At 48.9% G+C, this 16,829-nt stretch overlaps 1 protein-coding gene across 4 annotated transcripts in view; it reads right to left on the minus strand.

Moving 5' to 3' along the window:
* The window catches only part of DNM1L (dynamin 1L), an 829,340-nt gene that overhangs the window by 445,056 nt on the left and 367,455 nt on the right, over nucleotides 1–16,829 (minus strand). For all 4 annotated transcript variants that reach the window (XM_086952767.1, XM_086952765.1, XM_086952764.1 and 1 more), the window contains one exon: nucleotides 7,713–7,875. In XM_086952767.1, coding sequence (XP_086808893.1) covers nucleotides 7,713–7,875 — 163 coding nt within the window. The remainder of the gene's footprint in view (nucleotides 1–7,712; nucleotides 7,876–16,829) is intronic.

Consider the following 16,829-nt stretch of genomic DNA (forward strand, 5'->3'; position numbering starts at 1 on the left):
CTCAGGACCAACCCGACTAGGGTATATAAATTATTTGGAAAGATGTCAATCACGGCATGGTTAAGGGGGCTGTTTTTTGTTGTGAAAGTAGTGTCTCCTGTCAGGGGAGGGTCCAAATGATAATGTTGTCGCTTTAGTATTAAATCTTTCTATTAAGAGAAAAGGCATCGCAAGAAGTACAGCGGCTCGTGTTTGAAGTGGCACGGCCCAACCAATGATAATATAGGCATGTAGGCAGGTCTGTAATCAGCTCCATTCATTTTGCGTTATACACAGCAAGCCGCCTACAACCCAACTGGGTCGGTCGCGTTGTAAAGGTTCAGGAGCCGTCATTGGTTGCATTATGTCAGAAAACAGGAGAAAAACAACCCCAACAAGTCCCCCTCCCAACACCACCGACACCACCCCCCTCCTTGTCCATCGAGTAAGAAAACAGCAGGAGACTGACATCACCTTAAAGGGTTTCCTGGGAGGTATCTCACCTCCGGGCTTTCGGCCTATGTGGCTGTTTTTTAGGATCTGCGAGTGGGGTATCTGCCAAGCGTAGAAGTCGCAGGTAGCGGGGCCAGCTCAGCTCCCTGAACTCCTCTGTGAGTAGGGTAAAGAACGGCCGCCAGAGTTCCGCAAACTCTGCACCTTTCCTCGATCTTGCCAACGATAATTTCTCCATACCTAGTACCATCCAGAGCCTATGTAGCCACCCAAGTTGCAGAGGGGGTTGAGTGTCCCTCCAGTGTGCCACAATATTCTGTATCGCTACCCCCAGTGCAATCGCAATAAGTCTCCCCCTCATGGACTTCAGGGGGGTACATCAAGGCGTTAGGGAGGCCAAGCAGCACATAGGCAGGGAATCAGGGAAGTTGTGTGTCTAGGTGCGTGTCTATTAAGTCTAGCATTGAGGTCCAGTAAGGTTGTAAACGTTTACAGCTCCACAGTAAGTGTTCTAGTGTGCTGAGCTCCCCACACACTCTCCATCAGCGATCGCTAACTCGAGGGTCCCAGCGGTGTAGGCGTTCAGGTGTATGATACCAATAAGTGACCACTTTGGTCAGTGTTTCAGTAAGGCCCATGTGGTAGGCTGAGTGTCTGGCCCTGTGGTATATGCCTTCCCACTCCTTGCGTGTAAGCTCTCTCCCCAGATCTCTCTCCCACCTGGCCCTCCCCGCATTGTATGAGTGGATGTTGGTGAGAAGTAGCTGTTGGTACAGGTCAGAGAGCAGCTTTTTGTCGGAAGTCCGCGTCAACAGCCATTTTTTGTACGGCGTGAGGGGTCGCTGTGCGCCGGGTTTAATGGACGGGTATAGGACCCAGTGACGGACCTGCAGGTAGGGCAAGCGGTCCGCCTCCGGTATGCCATAATCCTCTTTCACCTTCTGGAAGGGGAGGATACCGTTAAGGTCAAACATGTGTCCCACGTCTCTGCAGGGCGTCTTCCTCCAAACCACGAATGCCTGAGGGTCGAGGCCAGGGGAAAAGTCTGGGTTGCCGAAAATCTGTGTCATCGGGGAGGGAAATGAAGTGAGACCCCGCCGTACTGCTGCACTGTCCCATGTGTTCAGTACCGTGCTCATGATCTGCGACGCATAGAGATTGGGTGGCCTATGGCGGCGCGGTAAGAACGGGACACCCTGAAGCGGCCGACCTGCTACTGCCTGGTCCTGGAAGAGCCAGTGTTTACTGGACTTCAGTTGGTGCCATTCCACGAGCGTGCGTAGCTGGGCGGCCTGAAAGTATAGAGTGAGGTCGGGTATTCCCACTCCGCCGTGTGCAGGAGGGAGTGTAGCAATAGAGTGTTTAAAGCGCGGGCGGCGGCCATTCCAGATATAGCAAGCTAAGTCTGGTTGCGTCTTTTGAAGCCATCCCGCCGGCGGGCGCAGGGGAAGAGTTTGGAAGACATAAATAATCTGCGGCAGCAAGGTCATTTTGGTAGCCGCAATGCGGCCCAATCAGGAGAGTGTGAGGTGTTTCCATCTCCTAAGTTCCTCGTTGAGACGCGAGCTGAGCCTCGTGTAATTGGCGTCCGCCGTGGCTCGCTCAGTCGGCGCCAACAGGACCCCCAGGTAGGGAATGGGAGTCAGACCATTGTAAGTCGAATTCAGCCTTGGCTTCCGCTAGTACGTCTGGTGACAAGGATACGTTCAGGGCCTCTGACTTTCCCACGTTGACCCTGAAGCCCGAGGCAAGTGCAAAGGTATGAAGCTCCACAAAGAGCGCCCGAAGGGATTACATCGGTTTCATCAGGGAGAGTAAGAGGTCGTCCGCGTATAGACTAACTTCATGCGTATCACCGCCGAACGGGACGCCTTCAATGAGGCTGTGCAGTCTTATACGTTGCACTAACGGTTCCATATACAACGCGAATAGTAGGGGGGAAAGCGGGCAGCCCTGTCTGGTCCCTCTGCCAATTTGTAACCGTGGAGCTGTATGGCCATTGACTCTGACCGTCTCAGTCGGTTGCCGATAACAGTTAAAAATACGGTTGCGGAGAATCTTACCCATGCCGAACCTCTGCAGTGCCAAGTCTAGGTACGGCCAGTGCACTCGATCGAATGCTTTCTCGGCATCGATGGTAAGGAGCATGCAGCCCAGTTCCACCAGTTGCTGCATATACGGAGCGAGTCTGCTTGCGATGATTCCCGTGTATAACTGGAGATCTATGTTTAACAAGGATATTGGCCTGTATGAGCCGCACCGGGTGGGATCTCGGCCTACCTTGGGTATCACCAATATCGCGGCTTCTAGCAGGTCTGGAGGTATGGCACCGGGTTGATCGAAGGTGTTACATAGGTCACGTAATAGGGGGGCTATTTGTGGGCAGAACGTCTTCTAGAAGGCCGCCGAATAGCCGTCCGGACCTGGCGATTTACCCAGTATGGGGCGGTCGAGGAACTCCGCCTGTGCCTTGTTCAAGGAAGGGAGGGTCGCTCCCTGCAGGTAGTCGCACCCGTCTGCAGATCCAATTGGTCTGCCGCATAGAGGTCAGCATAAAAGTCCCCAAAGGCAGCGGCAATAGCCACATCCTCCGTGATCGGGTCACCGTGACCAGGCTGGAGGGTCCGGATGTGTTGCCTCTGCTGCTGCTCCCGTAGCCTGCTCGCCAGTAGTCTCCTGCAGCAATCCCCCCCTGTGTAATACGCATGGTGTAGCCGCAGAGCAGCGTACTCGGCCACATCCTGGTCCAGTGCTGCAAGCATCTTTCGCCCTGCGCATAGCTGACGCCACGCTCGGGCTGCCCCGTGCGCTGATGCATTTGTTCCAGCTCTGCCACACGTTGGGTGATTTCGGCCCTCTTTTGTGCGCGTTCCTTGTTATTGGCCGTGGTCAGTGAGATGAATTCGCCCCGGAGGATCGCCTTGAGGGCCGCCCATTGGGTGGCTTCAGTGGAGTCTTCGTTAGCATTATGAACGAGGAATTGGCTGAGGGCAGTCTTGATTTGCTCGAGTACGGCCGGACTCTGTAGCAAGCTGTCGCGCAGGCGCCAATGCCACTGGGATCCAGGCGTGGTTGGCATCAAAAAGGAAGCCACCACCGGAGAGTGATCCGACAGGGAGGCCGGATGTATCTCGACGTCTCGTGCGCAAGACGCTAATTGGGAGGAGCACAGAAAATAATCGAGCCTTGCGTATGTTTTATGAGCCGCTGAGTAGTGAGTGTATGCTGTGACCTGTGGATGTGTATGCCACCACAAATCGATCAGGCCCAGGTCTGCAAGGCGAGTTTGACCCAATGTTGAGTGCGCCGCCACCTGTCCAGAGCGTTGACCTGACCGGTCCTCTGTGTTGTGAAATACTAGGTTACGGTCGCCACCCAGTAATAAGTGTGGATGCGTGTTGGCTGTGGCCGTCTCCAAGGCCCTGTGTAAGAATGCCTCTTGTCAGTCGTTGGGTGCGTATATGGAGCCTATCAGTAGCGTCTGCCCTGCAATGAGGAAGCGGTGCGCCAGTAACCGGCCTTTGATCTCTGCTTCCTTTTGTAGGACCCGTCCCCCAAAGGATTTGGCCACCAGGATCGCTACTCCAGCCACTTTCTTGTTCGCAGAGGCGAAAAATTGCGAAGGGAAGGAGCGTGATTTAAGTCTATAGTGATCTTTGGGGAGTAGGTGTGTCTCCTGCAGGACGCAGATGTCCGCCCCTGTTTCAGGAGAGAGAGAGAATCGCCTTGCGTTTGACTGGGTTATTAAGCCCTCTCACGTTGAGGGAGAGAATAGTCAATGGGCATGTCATGTCAAGCCTTCAGGTGGAGCATCTGCGTGGTGTGCTCGGCTCGCGGAGATGAAAAGGGAAAAACAACCCCGCTCAGTACTCGTGGACAAGGAGGACCCCCCACCCGCTCTTCCCTCCCCCCCGCTTCCCCCCCTCCCCTCTCCAACTCCCGCCAACTTCTCTCTCCAGCCCCACCCGGGTCCCCTCCCTAACCCCAACAAGGAACCCCCGAAGAAACACCCCAACACCCGCCCCCAAGCACATCATTGTCCAAGTCCAGTCCCACTGAGGAACAAGTCAATGGAAGGTTACCTGAGCAGACGTCCAGCCACCAGGCCTCTCCCCTTCACCCCCTCCCAGCCCCCAGAGCCCAAAACCTGCTAAATAATGGTTGCTGAAGTGTTCTCCCCCTGAGTATGTCTCAGGCTGTCCGCTCTGATGGTTTGCGTGTCCGGCCGCACATTAAATCCTGGTGTTAGACGTCGTGAGACCTGTTGCCAGCCATTCCAAATGGGCCGCCGCCATCGCGGAGTGGACGTGTCTTCGTCCGTGGCTGTAATCCCCAACACCCCACAGGTGTCCTGGAGGGAGCGGAGTTGGTGCAGGGTCCCGTTCCACCTGAAGATGATACGGAAGGGATGACCCCAGGCATACGGTGTCTCGTGTTCCCTCAGGAAGTCCGTTGCAATTTTAAAGGACTTACGTTTCTGGAGCGTTATAGCGGACAGGTCCTAGTATAGGGCCACCGGGTGTCCTCGGAACTCTAGAGGCTGCTGCTTCCTGGCTTCGCTGAGGATACGTTCCTTGAGCGGGTAATCTGGAAGGAAGGCCAGAATGTCCAGAAGTGGGGCCGAAGCCAGTCTCGTGAGTCCCACTCTGTGGGCCCTGTCGATTCGAATCTGGAAGTCGGTGGGTTCGCCCAGGATGCCACGGAACAAGTCCTGCAAGTAGCCCGCCACATCAGTGCCCTCTTCTTTGGATGGTACGCCTCGGACCCGAATGTTGTTCCGGCGGGACCTGTTTTCCAGGTCCTCGGTATGAGCCTGGAGGTCCAGTTGCTGGTCCTTCATGCGTATCACCTCCTGCTGCACCTGCACTAAATCCTCATCTCTGGCGGTGCCTGCTCCCTCCATGGCGGGCACTCTCTCTCCAAGGCTGTCCACTTCCCTCCGCACCTCTCGAACCTAGCCATTCCGAGAGGTGTTCCTGCTACGTGGGGGCCAACTACAGCCGCGGCACTCCCGCTACGAATGCGTGCGGCAGCTGCGGAGTCTCGGGGCTAAGCTGAGTAGGCCGCTGTTCCCCAGGCCTCAAGCCGCTCCTCAGGTCGGGCGGCACGCGAAGGCAACGTGGTCCTGACAATGGCGGTGCGTCTAGCGTCCTATCTGTGGTGTCTGCGGCAGTCCGCGGGCCGGGAGAATGAGTGTGGGGGCAGGAAGGCTAAGGCTGTAGTCGATGTCTCGGGACACTCCTGTCGCACTGGTACCTCACACGCCGGCACCCCGCTTGCCTCCCTCGGGTGAATCAAGCCTCCTCACCTCCAATGCTGCGTCGCCAGGATCTCTTTCCGATGCAGCCAGGGCTCGCCAGAGAGACCCACGTCCAGTGTCACAGGCCCAGGTGACCGATGGGGGCCCGCGGGCATGGGGCGCAGCGCCGCCTCTCCGCTGGGTCCAGTGGTGGGGGCTCAAGCTCCGGCCTCGGAGCGCGGTGTGTACCGGCCCGTTCACGTCAGGCCGCAGTGTCGCTGAGTGTCTCCCAGGCCCGTGTGTGCTCGAGCAAAATGGCGGCTACGCGCCTCGGGGCCGGCTGCCCCACTAGGCCGGGGCCCCCGCTGCCACTGCCCCTGTGAGGGACCCAGAGTCCAAGCCAGTGTGGGCAGATGAGGTGGTGGGGGGAAGGGGGGAGCAATCCCGGCGGGGCCACACAGGGCGACCCGGCGCCTGCCAGCGGAGGCCTCGCCCACATAGGCCGCAGCCTCGATTTTCACAGCCCGGGCGGCTGTCCTCGCCGCCACGGGTCCTTCCCGCTCCGGCCCTAGCTGGACCCGGGGCCACTCAGCGCCGCAGGGCTGGACACCACTCCTCCGTTGCTTCCCCGGGTGTTGGGCGTGGGCTCCGACAGGCCTCGGCTACCGCTCACCTCGGGAGGTCTCGATGCACACCGCTCCCTGCCCTGGCTGCAGCAAAGGGCCGCCGCGGTCGCCTCGGTCTCTCCTCGCCACAAGTGCACCGGAGGTATCGTTGGGCGATATGGCAGTCCCGGTTTGCGTCTTTCACTTCTCCCTTTCCCGCCGCACTATAGCGGGGGGGAGAACACTGTAGTTTTAGGCTTGGGCCCAGTCGGAATGGAGGAGCTCCGGGGAGAAGCATCTGCTCACTCCGACATCTTGGCCACGCCCCCTGTTGTCACTTTAGGGTGGTCATATGTTCATACTGGGCTCAGGTTTCAATCCTGGCCTTGGAGTCCGGGTTCGTGGTTGTCCTTTAGCTCCAGCTCTCATCTGCTGAGGGCTTATGGAATGTTTTCCTGTTGGAGCGTCTGGTCCATTTCCCAGATCATTTACGCTGGGCTTCGCAAGTTTCTGTGGTAATGATGAGGATGATGATGATGATTAAAGCCTTATATAGCGCAACTTAGCCCGTAGGCGTCAAGGCGCTGATGATGCGCCTTGACGCCTACGGGCCTGGAAGGCATCCTTCCAGGCCCAATAGGGTGTAGGCTTAATCCATTGGGTCGATTGAGTGTGTTTCATTTTCCATGCAAATAAGACGAAAGGGGTGGCTCCAATTATATTTTATCACTTTATCCTGTAGAAACGTGGTGGCTGGCCTCAGCAACCACCAATTCTGGAGTGTAATGGGGGATAAGTTCCGATATGGCTATGACTTTGCACTCACAATTGTGATAAAGATGGAGTTTCTCACTGTACTCATGAAGTCCTCTTTCTGTTGATAATGGCGAGCAAATGTAGGAATGTGTTACTTGGCGATAGGGAAGCGGGATCTGGAGGTCCAAACCAGTGTGTTCGGTCCAGAATAATGTCATTTTCCACCAGGTCCTGGAGTATTTGTCTAAAGAGACATTACATAGCCTTCAATGTCACTCTTCTCTGAGTTACGTAGGAAACCTTTGATTCAGATGTTGGAGCGATGCAACTGGTTCTCTTACAATTTTCAAAGCTTCCTTCTATTAGGCAAACATAGCACCGCCCACCTAGGTATCAATTCGTCAAAAAACGTGTGTCTACAAAACATGATAAGAAACTTCCCAAGTTTGAAAAATCGTTAAAAAAACCTTCAATTGTGAAACCAAATCTGGAGCTAAAACTTCAGAAGATAAAAAAAAAGCTTTTAACAATGATGGAAAACGAATGAAAGTAACTAGTATAATACCCAGCTACCCATTTGCAGTTTGTGATACACATTGTTTATCAAGGGATTTTCTGTTTACCGAGATAAAAAACAAAGATCTGAACCCTTCAGTCAATTATTCATCATTGCTACTCACCATCTGGGTCTACCTCTCTTGCAATCTTAAGTGCTTCAGATGTGGCCATGTCCGTGTTGGCAGCGGTGACTGCGAGAATGATAGAGTTTGGATTACTAATGAACTGAAATATGAGCTCTCTGATTTGAAGTTCAATGTCCTTGGGTTGGTCACCAATGGGAACCTAAGGATAGGGGAACAATATGAAACACCAAATTACACATTAGCCATAAGTACAGATCAAGTAGCATTACTGGATACAAAACATATCCACTATAGCAGCACCCTTTACTTGGAAGCTTTTCTGGCCTTCACCAATCCAGTAAAAAATGAACTAACTTATGGGAATACGTGTTTTTATTAAAAGGGAACATGTGATGGTGTAAAATGCATTGTTTTCAATCAACTAAATAAAGTTACCTGTATAGTTATGTTATGTTAAATGGCACTTTTTGAGCGCACTGACACCCGGAGGTTTCCTGGCGCTTGCTGACAGAGCATGTGTAGAGTGACGAGGAGAGATTACCCAGAGAGAGTGAACAGAAAAGTTTTGAGAAGTTTCCTGAACTGAAAAAGGGAACCACTGGATTTGATGGCCTGGGGAAGGGGGTTCCAGAATTTAGGGGCAAGGAGAGAAAAACGACGGCCCCCCAAATTTATTGGTTTTGAATTTGGGAGTGACAAGTAGGTGATGGTGAACTGAACGGAGGGAAAGTGCAGCTCGATACAGAGTGATCAGGGAGTTAAGAAAAGCGGGGCAGGGGCAGTGAAGAGATTTGAAAACCATGCAGCCCGTCTTAAAGGCTGCCCTCTCCTCAACTGGAAGCCAATGGAGCTTGCAGAGCAAGGGCTTCGCAGATTGCCACCTAGGGATCTTAACGATAAGACGGGCCGCCCGATTCTGCACGACCTGGAGACGACACAAAAGAAATCGGGGGAGTGCGTGATAGAGAGAGTTAGAAAAGTTGAGGCAAGAGAGAACAAGGGACATGACGACCTGACACAGAGCCGCATGTGGAAGTAGGTGCCTGATCTTCCGGATCTTTCGGAGCTGGAACATGCACGAACAGACCGTGGCACCCACTTGAGCTTTAAGTGACAGCTCCGCGTCGATCGTCACCCCCAAGCTCTTAACTGCCTTGACTGGTGTGTGGGGGGGGGGGGGGGGGGGGGGGGGGGGGGACCAAGATCGAGGGGCCAAAACTGCGGGCCCCAGTATGCAGCACTTGAGCCAGGGAGGAGCAGCTCAGTCTTTCCAGGGTTGAGCTTTAATTGATTTTGATTCATCCATTGTTGGATATGAGTCATAACGGCGTGAAAGTTGTTGACCGCCTGTGGAGAATCAAGTGGAAAAACGAGCTGCAAATCATCTGCATAATTGAAGACTGTGACATCCCAATTATGGAGAGGGCAAATTAAAGGGCGAAGGTATAGGTTAAATAATAAAGGGGAAAGTGAGGAGCCTTGGGGGACTCCGCAGGTGGTAGGAGACTTCGGCGCAGTGAAGGGACCCACGCGTACAGCTTGTGACCTGCCTGTGAGGAATGACTCGACCCACCTAAGAGCTGAGCCCTGAATGCCAGCCTGTCCGACACGGTGGAGAAGGATGTCATGATCCACCATGTCGAACGCGGCCGACAGGTCCAGAAGCACAAGGGCCTGAGGTCTTTTTGCATCTGCATTCTCTCTCAAAGTATCCATAACTGCCAAGATAACAGATTCAGTGGAATGGGCCGGCCTGATTAGGCTCAAGGAAGCAAGAGCTCTCGATAAAGTTGGAAAAGCACCGGGTGACATGGGCTTCGAGAAGTTTTGACAAATAGGGCAGCAGGGATATTGGTCGGTAATTAGAAAGTTCGGCAGGGTCCGCCCCTGGTTTTTTCAAGAGCGGCACGAGGATTGCTTCCTTGAAGGAGCTAGGGACTGCGCCAGAGATGAGGGATGCATTCAGGAATGGTAATATGCATTCTGGTAGCTTAAGACAGATGTCCCGCAGTACTGAGGGAGGGCAATGGTCATTCGGTGAGCCAGATCTTACACGAGTAGCTAATTCCGCTAAGGCGGGAGGATCTATGATAGGGAGCTAAATGAGGGATAGAAGATTAGCAGGGGAAACATCAGGGAATGGTGACTGTGGGGTAGGAATGATAGAGTCTTTTATTTTGATGATCTTCTCAATGGAGAAGAGATTGAGGGCATCACAGGTCTCCTTAGTCGGGGTTTGGGCTGGGAGGGTCCTATCGTCAGTGGTCAGCTCGTTCATAATCTTGAACACTTCTCGAGATTTATTGGTAGCGGAGAAGATTCTGTCGGAGATATGCTCCGATTTAGCTGAGAGAATAGCTAATTTGTATTCTCTGCGGGCTGCCACGTATCTCCGTCTAGATGACTTAGAGTAATCCCGTCTCCATGTGCGTTCCAATTGGCGGATCTCAAGTTTTAGTTGCTTGAGGTCGTCAGAAAACCACCTGTTGGCGTTAGGATGTCTGGTGCAGGGGAACTTAATTAATGGGGCAAATTGATCACTGGCCGCTTTTAGCCAGCTACCCATATCAGTGTCCATCCTATAAACATCATCATGGGTGCCGATAATGGGGCGAGTGGTGGCCAGGGTTGCTAAAAATCCCTTTGAATCATAGTTGTTCCATTTGCGTGAGGAACCGCCTGCCATCAGGGGGGGCTTAGTCCGCCCACTACGAGTGATGGTAGTGTCGATAATATGGTGGTCCGACCACGCGCATGGAAATATAGAAGGCTGAGAAAGGGTAAGATTTGTAGTCCAAACATGATCTAGTATGTGACCTTTGATGTGAGTAGGTAAAGAAATATGTTGAGTCATGTTCAGACTTGTCAGGGTCTCAGATAGTGCCGTGGCATGTGCACCTGCATTGGCATCATTAAACCAGTAATTAAAATCCCCGAAAAGGGCAAAGCTAGGGTGTGAGGTTAGAAGAGCAGTCACCTGTTCGCATAAATTCTCGGACTATTAACTCTGATGCCATGATTACGCGGTCCTTCTTAATTCCAAAGGTACCTTCCGTTACTGGCACAATCGGAATTACGAGATACGCAGAAACACTGCAGATCCATTAAGATTTAAATGCAGCCAGAATCTCTAGCTAAAACTCTAGGGAAATTTCCAGTGGATTAAATACCCGGTGTCATTGATTCCTCTAGTTATTCTTTCTGAGGCTCCTCCCAGGCTCCCATTCGTAATCCCTACTCGCTCCGTTCCCTGGAGTTACTGGAAGGGATATTAGTGCACTCAGAATGAGGCTATTGTTCTGTAGGTCTCGATCTTGTGATTACTTTAACCTAGTTTCTGGGCCAGAAATGTTCTTAAAGCTGTTCAATACGAAGCTTTGTGAGGTAGATCTTGTGCATGAATCAAGTCAGAGACATGCCCTTGCATGTGTTCCCTTTACAGAAAATTAGCATCTCAGTGTGATAGTTTTGACAGATGGCCAGTGTTAGGATAGGAGACATTACAGCCTTGGAGATTATGTGACCAAAAACCGGTAACTGTATCATACATTTGTCATGTGAGTAAACGCTGCCGAAAGAGTAAAATAAAATAAAGTATGTAGCAACAGCAACCCCAGCGAATGAAGGAGTCTTAATAAAAAGGTGTCTGAAGAAGTATTGACCAAACAGTGGCCTGCATAGTGCCTGGAAAAAAAATGTAGATTCACCTACTTCACCCAATTGGTCTGTGCATTTTCACAACAGGAAGACGCATGGAGAACACAAAGTATGCCACCCATCATCTGGTGGAATTATATCTGCTAGACCATTCAACAGCAGACATTTTCCCTGCAGGCAACTGAAGGTGCGGATTACTCTCTGTCTATGTCAGAGAACAACTACATTACAAAGAGCAGGCCACTGGAAAGCATGCCATTTGTTCGGTCTGATAAAATCTGATAGTGTGAGACAAAATGATTGTATAGTTCCATAGGTGGAAGAGAGCTGACAGTCTGAAAACAGACTTGGAGAAAAATGTGGGTGAAAGTAGGAAAACACCCTTGCACCAAAGGATGGGTGCATCGAGTTATACCCCTTCTGAAAATAAACAGCGTATAGTCTGGAAGTCCATGGGGCACGAAGCCTACTAATGTGTCTTGGGAACATAATGGCAATTAGGAAACTCTGCGTCTTAGGACTCCATCAACTCATAAGGCTCTTGCATTTGAAAGGAGAGCACGTTCTTGAGATTGCATCCGGTCTGGATTTTTGGTTGGGTGTCATGGGGGAGGGGAGGAATCAAGGTGTAATGATACTGTATTTAATGACTAAAGTAATGACAGAAAAGAACTACGCTGGTTAGAATAAAAAATATAACATATAGAGCACTCAATACTACATTTTTACTAGCTCGAGCCACTGTAAATAACAGGTAAGATTATATCCTAACAAAATGATGCTTGACCAACATTGGAAGGATGGAAGGTTCAGTTGGCCTTATCAGTATTTAAAACTCATGACTTGCACATCAAACCAGCTGTCAGCAGCAAATAATCAACTAATAAGCCATCTTGCCAGTTATCTATGTGGGCCGACTGGCCACCAAATAGGTCGCAAAGTGATGAATCAATAAGGTGTTTGGTAAACATCTAGTAGCAGAACAAAACAAAATGTTCTTATTTAGCCTGTCATGTGCTTTGCATTTGCTGCTTTTGAGACCATCATTTTATTTACTTATTCATAATAAATGCATGGTTCTCTCTTTATATCATTGCTTATGTTTGTTATATAGTGTGATGCTTTCATATAGGTTAAAACTGCATCAATGGCTTATAAGTTATGCATTCCATAAAGTGTTTTTTAAAGTATAGTACTTCGATAAATGTGTGGGAAAAATTCATATTCGCGTTTACTCTGCTGCTTCTCTCCCATAATGATGCTGAGAAATCATATGCGTACACAAGAATCTGCTTGAATAACATGAACTGGTGCCATATATTAATTTGTCAATGACAGCACAACAAAAAGAAAGAATGCATGCATGCATTCTGCAGACTGAGAAAGCTTGAAAAGCTATGAATTAAAGGTATGTGAGTAATAAGACCATATAGGAAACGTATTTGTGTGTTACTTTTGGTTCCATCAATGATTTGGCCTAATGATCACCAACTAAAACGTCACCATTTTTTCTATGTACAGGTTTCCCCATTATTTTTATTTCAGGAAGAACACCCATTCCTATAACCCGCACAAGACCAAGACTTTAATATTTAATAAAGCCTATTCAAAAATACATAGCATGGATTTCTTGTGTGTGTCCATCTTTTTGGTGAAATGGGATCCAGAACTCACTAATAAAAATAATCCTACAGGTTATGACAGGATTGATCGTCATCCAATATGCATTGGTTGGAACTAGTTTGAGGGAGGTGAGTGGATCACAGCTTGTCTATCCTGCTTGTGTTGGTAGCCGGTTCCTACCTGAGCTTGAGATTATATATATCAAATTTATTAAGCACAGCAATTGCAGGAGGAGGCTGCACATCTTCCCTCAGTGGAGGACAAATTACTTCCTTCTGCAGAAGATGGAGGATGCCCACAAGCTAGATCGGCTGAGCCAACAGAACAGAAAATAAAATAAAAAGTACTCACCAGTAACTACAGTTATCTAGAACTGGAGTGGATAATATTACAGCGCACAGTTCTCTTTTCATATTCCATTATATGCTTGGGATGAGCAGTATCAAGGGAAAATGTGCCAGAAAGTTTCCCTGACAAGGGCATCGAAAACTCTTCGCCCATGGGAGCTGGGATACCACCACCTACTTGTGTATTTTAGCCATTTGGCATTCTCCAGCGTGGCAAAAAAATCGATCAGTGGTTTGCCCTAACTTTGGAAACTGAGGTCTAGTTGTTGGGAGATGTGGGAGCCTAAGTACTTTCTGCTCATAGAATCTGCCTCTTTTACAATGCCAGCACAGAATGCGTTTCGCCATTAGATTAATGTTGAGGTAGAACCCAGTGGCACAGCTGCTGAGCATCGTTTGACAACTGTCTGAGTCGTAAACCATCCCTGCTTCCGAATGTAGAGTTTTCATGTTTTCTGTCCTTATCTTGACATCCTGGTTTGTTATCAGAAGCAGGAACTCCTTAATTGCAAGATTGACGCCTCTCAACTCCTGCACGTTTATGTGTAGCCCTTGCTCCTAAAGGGACCACAGCCTTCATTTAAACATCTGTTGGCACATAAAATTGTGGTCTGACTTAGTAAAGGTCCTATCTTGCATAGATATTTCTTTGATCTTTCACCAAACCAAGGCTTACTTCCTTTCTTTGGTTATATGCATGTAATCATCCCAGTGACTAGCCACTTATGTACAGTCCTTTTTAAAAGGGCCTCACACCGAACTGAAATTGTGGTTCAAGGGGAATGCAAGATGACAGTATACAACAAAAATACCTTAAACTTCCCAAATGTGACCAATCCTGTGCACTTTTTCTTGAATTAAGTGTTTCACGCTTCCCCTCTTTCTTGTGATAGGTATGCTTTTAGCCGATCTGTGTCGATGCTGCGCCTAAGAGCAAAAGCTGCTGTTCAGGCAGTAGGATTGCCTTTTTGATCTTGAGTTTGAAACCCAACTGCTTCAGAAGCGTCTTTAAAGTCTGATACAATGAAGCCTTGCCAAGACAGTTGTTGTTAAGGAATACTCTATACACATTGGCGACGTAGATAAGTGGGCACCAGAGGATGGGATTAAAAAAATATTTACAGTGATGTTGACCATCTACCATAAAGCGTAGGTATTTCCAATGCTTTGAAAAAATTTTCTTTAAAAGTTTGCTCATTGCCCTTCGATCTAGGCATTCTTGGTTTCTCTCATGATGCAGTACTAGCTCTTTGCCACTTTGCACAATAGCTTGCTTGTTTCAGGACATAAGGCCTCCAAATAATGGCTCTGCTCTTTGTTTGAAGGCAATGTTGGTGGCATCGAAGCGAACTATATTGAATGACGATGCTGTACTATATCCAATACCCAGAAGTCTGATGTAATCTTTTTCTATGTGCCAGTGTCATTCTACACACTGGCATCAACAGTGATGAAGCGAGGGCCACTTAAAATCAGGTGTGCCAGCTTCTTTCTTGGCCCTTGTTGGATGTTCGTCCTATTTGTTTACCTTGATGCCTACCTTCGATTTGGAGTCTCCCATACTGAGTGGAAAATTTGATGGACTATGAATAGTTTCCTTGCCTATAAGGATGACGATTCACTTAGTTGAAATGATCTATAACTATATAATGGTCTTCTGTAACAGGACTAGGACTGCCTTCTCTGTAGTACTCCAAGAGATCTGGCTCTTTCAATGTAGGACTTAATGGCCTGCAAGGCCTCAGCGACATGCTTGCCGAACAAATGTCCATTAAATAGCAGTTCCAACAAGATTGATAATACTAAAAAAATTGTGAACAGCCAGAAAATACTTTTACACAGTGTCTGTATCCATCGGCCGGAAACCAGTGTCGGAGTCATCTAATGATGCATCTATGAAGGCCGACTAAGCCACCTCACCTTCTAGTGATACATTCTTAGCTTAATTCAGGCAGTCATCAGGTAGTTTCCCCAATGAAAAGAGCCATAACACTTACTAGAGGTGTATCATAATGTGACAGCATGTCACTTGTGTTTACAATTTTAACACCTGCTCCTGCAAATACTTTCACTCTTTAAAATCGTGTCATGTCTTTTGCCATCTTTGTCTGTTTGAATCATACATGGCATGATCTCAATCATGCCACAGCCGAAATGAAAGTCAGTTTGGATATGGTTCCAAAGCATGCTGCAACAGTCTTGGGTACCTTATACTTTTTGTCCAGTCTTGTAATTATAGTAGAACCTGTTGCAGGAAGGGCCCTCTTACCCTATGTAATCCAGGACTGGACTAGTCCTGAATGACCTCTTGTTCTGGTCTTTAAAAGTTCAACAGAAAAGATTTAATTTAAATAGTTGCCACGGGCAAATGCAATTTATGCCCTATGCACATCAGGAGAGGAGTCTCTTGTAGATAGTTCTGGACTTTCCTATTCTGTGGTGACAGTCTTCCAACACAGGACCTTGAAGATCTTAATGTGAACTGTCACAATCTAACTGTCTGTCATCTTCACTCTCATCACCTGTTAACAGTGGTGTGTCAAGGCCAGTGTCTCTAACTGTGTGCATAACTTAGGTCACAAGATCCTCCTTAAATATTCCAATGGGATGTGTTCTAGTTTGAAGCTGCAAGGTTAAAATCGGATGTGGAGTCAGGCTGGATAGTGGCACCCAAAGAGGAGATTTCAACTGTGCTGGAGGTATCCTCATTTTTTTCAAAGAATGTCAAATATCCATTGATACGTGTGCCATTTGTGAACCTGAAATTTGCTGCATTTCCAATTCAAGAGAATTTCTGTGATAAAATGGGTCCTGAAAGCAAAACAGTACCTTTACTCGTCACAAGAGCTGTCCAAGCCATGAAAGTCAATAACACTAGGCCCTTCAACTTGAGAGGATACCTCAGACAGCATGTTGTCATCAGAATAAACGCCTTCGCTCGTCAGTTTACTGATCACTAAATCCCTTACTGTACGAAATACTTAAGAGGAATCCTCCACTAGTTAGTGGTTCTGGATTCATTAGTGTTAGTCAATGGTTCCCAAACTGTGCGCCGTGGGTCCCTGGGGAGCCGCCAAACCTAGCCAGGGGAGCCGCACACCAAGCACTTTAATGCATTTAATGTTGAAGGGTCTGTTGGCTTCAGTTAAACTTATCAGACTTAAACACATGATGTTGATGATTTGTAAACGTAGTGCTTAATTGATGGCATGTCGAGGGAGAGGACCTCCATATCTCACTGGATCCCAACATTCCAACACTCCCAAAGTAAGCGGAAGTTGCCCGATTAATTTTGTTAGACTCGTTAGTTGTTTAGTCTTTTTCCAAATGCATTTTACACCAATGCAAGTTATCAGGAGAGTACAGTTGTCCCCAGGTCCTTCCAGTACATATTTCTTCAACTATACACACACACACTTCAAGACAGGCCTGCTCTCTCCTTGAGCAAAGGGAATGAAAACACCATATACAGCATAATGGCAACATTTGAAGCAAGAAAGAGGGAAGTTTGGAAAGAAAATTTGAG

This window comes from Lissotriton vulgaris, chromosome 1_2, assembly GCF_964263255.1.
Source record: "Lissotriton vulgaris chromosome 1_2, aLisVul1.2, whole genome shotgun sequence".
Taxonomy (NCBI): domain Eukaryota; kingdom Metazoa; phylum Chordata; class Amphibia; order Caudata; family Salamandridae; genus Lissotriton; species Lissotriton vulgaris.